This window comes from Juglans microcarpa x Juglans regia, chromosome 1D (genome assembly GCF_004785595.1).
Source record: "Juglans microcarpa x Juglans regia isolate MS1-56 chromosome 1D, Jm3101_v1.0, whole genome shotgun sequence".
Lineage (NCBI taxonomy): Eukaryota > Viridiplantae > Streptophyta > Magnoliopsida > Fagales > Juglandaceae > Juglans > Juglans microcarpa x Juglans regia.
In genome coordinates, this window is record NC_054594.1 from 2,388,126 (window position 1) to 2,397,382 (window position 9,257).

At 30.7% G+C, this 9,257-nt stretch overlaps 1 protein-coding gene across 1 annotated transcript; it reads right to left on the reverse strand.

The window, feature by feature from the left end:
- Window positions 1-3,929: 3,929 nt before the first annotated feature.
- LOC121249873 (50S ribosomal protein L25) lies at window positions 3,930-6,598 on the reverse strand. The gene is made up of 3 exons (XM_041148711.1): window positions 6,109-6,598; window positions 5,888-6,017; window positions 3,930-4,582 (listed from the first exon to the last, which is right to left on the reverse strand). Exons 1-3 carry the CDS (start codon window positions 6,499-6,501, stop codon window positions 4,356-4,358), a joined length of 750 nt encoding a protein of 249 aa, XP_041004645.1. The 5' UTR covers window positions 6,502-6,598; the 3' UTR covers window positions 3,930-4,355.
- Between the last annotated feature and the right edge of the window lie 2,659 nt (window positions 6,599-9,257).

The window sequence follows — 9,257 nt, forward strand, 5'->3', positions numbered from 1 at the left end:
ATTAAAAAAATGATATTTATAGTTTTAGTATATATACACATCGTGTATTGTCTTTAAAAAAATAGATAAATTTAAAATTTCTTTAAAATAATTATTTTTTAAATAACAGACTATATTTTTTTTAAATACACAAAATTTATATATATCTTAAAACTATATCTAAAAGAAAAAAAAAATGCAAACATAAATGCTGTGATTTGCAACCTTTAGAGCTTAGGCTGCATTGTGGATTTGGTTGAGATATATTTTAATATAAATAAATTGAAATATGTATTTAAATATATAAAATAAGTTAAGATGTGTTTAACTTTTTATGACAAATTAAAAAAGTGGTCTATTATGAAAAATTGAAAAATTAATTATCTCATCAATAATTAATTTGAAATGAATTGAGTTCATCTAAATATAATCTCAAAGAGTATCGTAATGGTCCAGAGTGAGCGGTATAAATTGAACATCTTGAATTTCAATTTTAACAAAAACTTGAATTTGTTAAAGTAAATTCTTCGATTCTATTATTTTCGATTCTATTATTATAAGATTATTTGTGAATAACAAAGGTAAAAGTATTTAAAAAATAATTATTATATTTAAACTTCTATACCATTGATCTAACTAAAAATTCAGAGAGATGAGAATAAGATCAATTCAAACAACTTATTTTCTCACCACATAACCTATCATCAATCGATAGAAAAGGTCAATTTGTTAAGAAGATTACTATTTAACGAGAAAAATATTTGCAGAGGGGTTGAGGACTGACCGACCCAAGTTATCTTTTGACTACATCACCATCCCTATATGAGTAAGTATATATATAATCGTAAAGTAAATAAACGTAATATAATCATTTTGAAAAAGAGTAAAATTTATTATTAAAAAATTAATTTTTTTCATGTGGGTCCATATTTTATTTATTTTTTTCAAAACGATTATACAATAGTTACACAAATCACGATTACGAATATATTTTCTTTATATATATATATAATCTTTTTTTTTTTTTTTGAATTTATCCACTTTGTAGAAATGGTCAACAATATTGTGGGTGAAATCACTTGTCACCATCTGAGGATATTTCATGTATTTTGAAAAATGGGGAAAAATAGTTAAGGTACTGGATAATGAAGAATTTAAATCAAAAGTTCCAAAGTTGACTTGGTCTAAAATGAACAAACTCGTGGCCATTTTTTCCTTTTTTTTGACTAAATAAATTTGAGAAGAAAATGTAAAGAGATTAATAACAAGCTGAGCAAACACTTTTTAAGTTTGATAGGAATAACAATAGCAAAGATTTTTTTTTTTATAGTAATTAATAACAAATTATGATATAATCGAAGGGATCGACATAATTACCGATAAATTTCACAAATCGTTATGTTTTTATTTTATTTTTACTAAATTAAGGGATCTAATTCGGGATGAAAACAAAATTAATACACCATTCAATATCTATAAGAAGTCCCATTCAAGCAATGACAATTCAATTTTGATAAGAAAGTAGTGAATTCGAGTTTTTATTTCCCAATCTCATACCCATATATCTTTAATCTTTGATGGCTTTTAAGAGCCCTGGCATTGACTTCTTCAATGCATCTTTAAAAATTTGAAGAAATATAGATAAAATGATCTATATTAACTTTTTCAAAAAATAAAAGTTTGAATTATGAGTTACAGTAATTTTGAGTATATATTCAAATTTAAAGATGTACTATTCATCTTCAAAAGTAATATTTTATTGTAAAAATTACTTTAATTACTTTGCTTTTCAATTTTCATTTCTTATAATTTTCACTTCCTTCGAACACCGTTTCACTTTTATTAATTAAAAATATATTATTAATTAATATGCAGTTAGTGTAATTATAAAATATAAAAAAATTAAAAATATTATTATTAAAAAAATAATATTATATTATTATTTTAATTAATCCAAGATTATGGCTTAAGTGATTTTAAATTTATGAAAAATATGCATTAAATTTTAAAGACGATTTTGATAAAACCAATTATAATGCTCTGTCACCAAACAAAGGTTGAGTTCTCATGGGGAACCAACTCCACGTTGTAGCTTTCAAAGTCAGTCCAGACAGACACTTGCCCCTCGGATAATGGTATCACGGTACGAATAGAAACGACATTTCTTAAAAATTCATCTAAATTTTTTTTTTTATAATTTAAAGAAATAGATACAAGAAGTAAATATTACTGTATTAAATATTATTTATAGAAAAGAAAAATCCTAATATTTAATATACTGAAATTCATGTGTTATATTTATTTTTCTTTAGATTATAAAAAGATATTAAAATCAGAAAATCGTAATAAATCCCGATCGATATAATTATTTTGATTGGTTGGTAGAAGCAAAAATGAATGCACCACAGCTGCAGATTATACTTGTTCGTCGTCATGGAGTGTGGTCCGCGTCAGTACAATTTCACAGGACTCGTCCACTTGCCGAGAGCTTTCTTAAAAGAAAATGTTACTTTTAACGCTCATCGTTTAGGTTAGAAGATGAGTTATAAATAATAATAAAATAAATTATAAATAATAATAAGATTTGTAAGTTATAATTGATGAATAATAATAAATAGTAATAAGATGAGTTGAGATGAGTTGTAAATCTAAACCAGACTATTTGATATCTTATTTTGACATTTTCTTTATTTTTATTTTTTATTTTTACTTAATGGTTAATAAAGTAACTATTAGTATATTAATATTTTTTTTATTTTTTTTAAAAATATTTTAAAATGATAAAAAAATATGAATAAAAAATTGAAAAAAAAAATAAAAAGGCCAATTTGGCCTAACGGTCACTTGGAGCAACGACAGAGTAGCACTGCTCTTTTAAGTAAATGGTCAACCGTACTAAATAAAAGAAAATATATAAGGAATAATACTACTTTGTCCTCTCATTTTGCCTATTCATTTTGACGGTTCATGTATTTATTTATTTTTTATTTACTGATTAAGAAAAAAAAAAAAAAAGGGTTTGAAACTCAAAGAACAACCTCTGCATAAAATGGGGTTCTATTCCTTCACAAAATCTACCATCAAAAGCAAAGATAATTTATGACTCAAGCTATCAATTACACCATCTAGATCTTTATCAACATGTAGCAGTTCTTGCCCTTGATGCCTCCACTTTGCCAATCAAGCCCAACAGAAACGGTCTTTTCCCATTTCATATCTGTTGTTGAGGAGAGAGAGAGAGAGAGAGAGAGCGAGAGCGAGAATGAAAGGGTTCTGGGTTTTCTCGCAATATTGATCCTAATCAAAAGATATGGCAACCTCAAAATAGCTTGATATTTTTTGCAACCTTAGGAAAGAATATTTTATCCGTGAAGAGTCCTCGAATCAAAGTCATAGCAAGGAATTAATATTTCAATCATAACCTATCCTAGTCTATCAATAGCAGGTACACATTAAAATTAATGATATTTTTTTTACCTTAAATCTTATCATCATCAATCACACTTTGCTAATATTGGACATTTTAAGTGATTTTATGTCAATTAATTGAATGAAAGTTATCTAAAATGCGTAACATAATAACAATATGATTATTAGAGATGGTAAAATTTACTATGAAAATTTATCTAACGCATGCTAAATCCATGGAGAAAGAGACAAGTGTACGTCATTGTGCAGTTTGAGGACACTTGTGAATGAATGAGATTCCATAAATTTAGGAGGAATTGAGATCCCATGAGCATGCTCGGAACAGCCTTTTTAGGGGGAAAAATGATTATTTTTGTAAATTTTGCAACAAAGTGACCAGCTGCTGTTACTGAACCAACACATGTCTCCCTCACGCTTCATGAAACATGTGGAAAAAATAATCAGGCATGGATTTAACTGATCTGAACAACGGCGCAAGCGCTGAAGATTATAAACAAATTTGCCGAATTGTAAGAAAATTGTACAGATTAAACGGTACGTACATCAGTGCATCTTTCTGAAGCAATACATGTGGTAATAATTGTCACATGCGAGCTATCAAACAAATGCTACCTCAACTAATACAAAAATGTGCTTACCCAGATGAACTTGCACAAGAAGTTAAGAACTCGTGCAAGCAGCCCGCACAAGGTCCCGGTAAATGTTTTTCTCTAATTATGCTCTTAAAATAGATAATGACAATAACAGAAGATAAAAAACCAACACAGTTGACAAATGTTATCGAGCACAAAACATGCAAGTGATTCTACTCAGAAAATAGCACAGATAAAAAAACCCACCTGCTGAGTGCTGACAACAACATACTTATTCTTAAAAAGTGCTTCTAGCTGTAACTCATAATAATCAGATCTGAGAAGTGAGAAGGCCCTCAGGTTGTGCATTAGTGCCTATAAACTGGCAGGTTCTGGGGTTTCCAACTTTGGGGCAACTATCTTACATATGGGCATTTTTTCATTCTTACTAAGAAGCTTCAAGGACGGATGCACCTCAACATCACACATGGATATTCTATCCTCAATGTCTAGATTGCTCACGTCCACCTCGATTTTGGAAGGAATGTGTTCGGCTGGACAAAGATATTTTAGACTAGTTCTTATCCTATTTAGTTGGCCACCTGCTTTGGCATATAAGAAACTGTAATCAGCATAAAAGTAGCAATAGAACAATAATTGAACACTGAAAATTCAAAACGAGTTTGTCAATTGCTTGCAAGAGATAGGAGGAACACGCTAAGCACTTGTCATGAATTAGAATCACATTAAAAACCAACCTGAATTAAAGTGAATACCTTCATTGAAGCATATCAGCATGGTTTGTTTACACAACTAATGGCTAGAAGTGATTGCAGCACAACGAACAATGTCAAAGTTAATAAGAATGAGCTAGATCTAAATCCCACCCCCAACCCCCAACCAAAAGGAAAAAAAAAAACCTTTAATCAAGTGAACAGCATCATCAAGTGCCTAAAGTCAAATCCCCACTCATGATGCCATTAGCTAAACTTCAACAATTGAGCTAAGCAAATGATCAGCAGTGTGCAATATGAAGAATGGCAAAAATTATCGAAAGGAAGCCTCATTTTTCATTCTCAAATTTACCAGGACGTCATACCTGTGGATGCATTAGATAGAATGATAGGATCACGAAATTAATGACTTCTTTGAGGAAAGCAATGACTGAAAATTCCTTAAATGGATCAAAAGGCCCAAGGGCAAAAATCGTTTTGTCAAGTTCCGATAGATAAAAGATGTCCTATAGGTGCCTCATGCTTGAATGTGGATATTTTGCATTGTACCATCAGATTGGGGCACACAAGCAATTACAAGCGGTTCCTTACTCAAGTCCGATAGTTCAGCCTGTCATTTTGCTTTAGGCATACTGTAACTAAGACACTTCTCCACATAGACCCTAAGCTCAGAAAATCAAACGCTATGAACATATCAAAGCAATCAGTTCTAATAAATCTTTTGTCAAAAACAATGTTTTGAAACCTATAAGTAACATTTTTTGATGATGAGGAATCCTGGACACCGTGCAAGCCCGCAACACGTCTTTAACCCGGTCAAAGCCCAGACCCGTGTAACGTGTCCTTATCACACAGATCAGGTGTGGCCTCCAGAAATTGTTTGCACCCAAGGGTTTGAACCTTGTACCCTGGAGGAAGCACACCACCAGACCAAAGCCCTCACCACTTGAGCCAACCCCTAGGGGTTAAAACCAATAAAAAAGAGTAATAATCCAAAAATCCCACATTTTTTCATTTTCAATCAAAATCAACAAGAGCATAGAGTCCTTTACATACAGCCCTAATGTGCAGCTCTGCCATAATGTACAACGAAAGCTAAAATCCGCAAATATCAACAATTTAAACGAAGCAAAAAAAAAAAAAAAAAAAAAAAGAACAAATAGCGAAAATGACCTTTCTTAAGACCGGGACAAACATCTTCGCCTTTGAAAACAATGGGCACTTCAACCTTCAACTCCGAGCCTTCCTCCGCCCAAACAAAAACCAGATTCAATATCTTCCCAGTCTCTTCATTCCTGTGAATCTATCATCATAAAAGCAATAAAGAAATAAGAAAATAAAAGATAAAATAACAGAAAATTCTAGTGAAAGGAGGGAAAGCTTGGTTGGCTTGCCTTGATGGGGAGGACGGTTCCGGATTCAAGTAGGTGAGAGGATCCAGACCCAGCGCGGATCTGTAGCGGGAAGGTGGTGCAGTAGAAGAAGGGGAGCTCTACGGAATTGAGGATGGACTGAATCTGCTTTCTTTCGGTAGTGAGCAAACGCTTCTGGGAGAGCGATCGATCTTCAGAGCTGTTCTTCGGCTCGTCCTTTCGGAGGAGGAGCTGCTGGGAGAGCACCACAGCCGGGATCCGGCCCTGGGCTCTGTCCCTCGCCGAAACTCTGCTCCCGCTGCACTCGCGAGGGATAGCTTGGATCGTGTGGTACGAAGACGAAGGTTGAGCCGTAGGGCTCTTTGCCACCACGGTCCTCAGGTTGCTGGCTGCGGAGCGCCACCACTTCGCCATTTCCGGTTGCGGAGCGCCGAATGCCCTAGCTCGGACTCTGGCTTATGAGGGGTTTTGCTTTTGCTGCTTCAGGGGTTTAAGCTGTTGGGCTTTGAGAACATCGTATTTGTCGGGCTCAGTTAGGTCTGTATATCTCTACATCTCGGCCTAAAATATCAATGAATCAGGCTAATTTAGCCTCCGTTTGTTTTCTAAACTCAGTTCTGAGTTTAGTTTAATTTTAAATTAAATTTAATATCTGAATATTTAATTTTTAAATTATTAAACTCATCCTAACTCAAAACTTTCTTACACGTAGAACCTACAACTTTTTTTAACTTATTACATCTATATACGTGGAACTCACTACATTTTTTAATTTCTCATAAAAAGTAATAAACTAATATTAATATCCAAACACACTTTAAACTCAGCGTAGATGGGCTCCACATAATTCCCTCCACTACTCAATTTACTATTATTCGTAAATAACTCAACTCAACTCAATATCTAAACGCAACCTTATACACAATTAGGACTACAAATGAGCTTGTGAACAACTTGAGTTCGGCTTGTGTATACTTGATTTAACCTCGATTCATTTAATAAACGAGATATTCGTAAATATTAATATAACTTTGAATATTAAACAAGCAAAACTCATATAAACTCGACTCAACTCGATTTAGACTCGTATAAACTCGACTTGACTCGTTTGAGATCAATTTGAAACTCGTAATATGTTATATATATATATATATATATATATATATATTACATGTGAGTTATAATTTATATACTTAATTATAAACTATTAATTTATTTATAGTTTACCTTATTTAATATATATGTTATGTTCCTAAAATGTGTATATCATAATTTGTATAATAATATATCATACAACTACAACTATTGATTTATTATATTATCTATATGTATTAAATAGTTTAATTTATTACATTTATCTTATGTATTATTCTTTTAATTTATAACTATAAGTTACTTTTATAAAAAAGTTATACCACGAGAATTTTGAATCAAAATTATTTAGTTGAATAGTTAAATGGTTTGAAATTTTTTTTTATTTAAAATTTTTTTATTAATCAAAAGATAAGATTAAAAAATTTCAAAATAAAAAATCGAGTTCGAGTCGTTTGTTTTTTTTTTAGTCAAGCTCGAGTCGAATTCAAACAACATTAATAGTTAACGAACCGAGTTCAAACAAGGATATTCAAGTTTTATTCAACTTCGAGCCGAGTTCAAGAGATCACACATGTTAATCGAGCTCGAGTACCATTGTTTGAATTTGAGTCAACTTGATTCGTTTACAGCCCTAGATGCAATACTCCATTGTAAAATATATTATTTTAAGTCAGTGAATAAAGTATATTTAGGCATTGTTTGTTTTCATAACACATCTCATCTCATCTAATTATCACAAAACGAGACCTTAACATATTTATATAATTTAATTTAAAATATAAGTTTAAAACTTAAATATTATAAATCAAATTTTATCATTTACATAATGTGAAAAATGTACTCTTATATATACATATATAAGAAAATAAAATGATTTTTTTTCAAATCTAGAATTTTAAAGTCCTTATATACTACATAATTACTTTAGATATTCTCTGTTTTGAAACAATGTCCAACTTCTCAAAGAAAGCAAGAAATATCTTGTGTCTAAAAATAATTACAAACTTTTTGTTGCATGAAAATCAATGTCTAAAAATAATTACAAAATTTCTTGCATGAAAAATCAATCCACATTCATTTTGTCCACATATATGCACTCTTTTAAGATTATTTCTATTTTAAGGTCTCTACACCACACACAATTTACCTGACATAATTTGATTTAGAAGATAAATTTTAAATTTTAAATTTTATAAATCAAATTTTACAATTTTAGTGATGTAGATAATATATTTTACACACTAATTTGATAATAGAATAATTCATCGGTTAATACTAATAGTTTATAACGAATACATGGTCGTATTCAAATATGAGGTCTATTAAGTCGCTATACTTGAAAAAAAAAAACCTTAATAATGTTCCTTTTTAAAAAAAAAAAAAATATTTTTTCAATTTAACATATTAGCACATTTTCTTGCAAATAGAGTTTTATGGTTTTATGTGATGAGTTATGTCATATGCCACCATCTCATTTCACTTTAATCATACTATACAATGCAACATTACTATCAATCATTAAATATCTTTAAGATAAAGAATTTAAAATTTTATACATAATGTCTTATTAGTTACTTAGAGGGATGAGAATAAAAGGAGCGCGTATGAAGAGGGTAAAGCCTAAGAAGAGGGTAGCATGCACACCAAAGACACGTAGGAATTGGTAATCAATTTTATGGCCAAATAACTTGCAAAATGGAGAGACATTGCTAAGCACCGAAGTAAGGAGTCGATTGATCAGGTGTATGGCTATTTGAAAGGCATTAACTCAGAAATTTGATTTGAGGTGTGATTGTGCAATGAGAGATAGACCGACTTTCATAATATGTATGTGCTTGCATTCAGATACACCATTCTATTCAAGTGTTTGAGGACAAGTCCATCTATGATAGATACCATTAGTTTCAAGAATTACTTTAAACTGTCAAGACATGTATTCTCCACTTCCATCACTTTCCAATTGCTTTATTTTAGTCAAAAATTAGTTTTCAACGAATTTGTATTTAATAAAGCAAGACAACACATCAAGTTTTTTATGAATGGGATACAACCATGCGAATAAAAAAAAATCATCA

Coding starts and splice junctions, on each gene's coding strand:
- LOC121249873 (XM_041148711.1), bottom strand. CDS start 6,501: ATGGCGAAGTGGTGGCGCTCCGCAGCCAGCAACCTGAGGACCGTGGTG. Junction 6,018..6,108: donor GAACCGTCCTCCCCATCAAG/GCAAGCCAACCA, acceptor TTATGATGATAG/ATTCACAGGAATGAAGAGAC. Junction 4,583..5,887: donor TTGTCCCGGTCTTAAGAAAG/GTCATTTTCGCT, acceptor ATGCCAAAGCAG/GTGGCCAACTAAATAGGATA.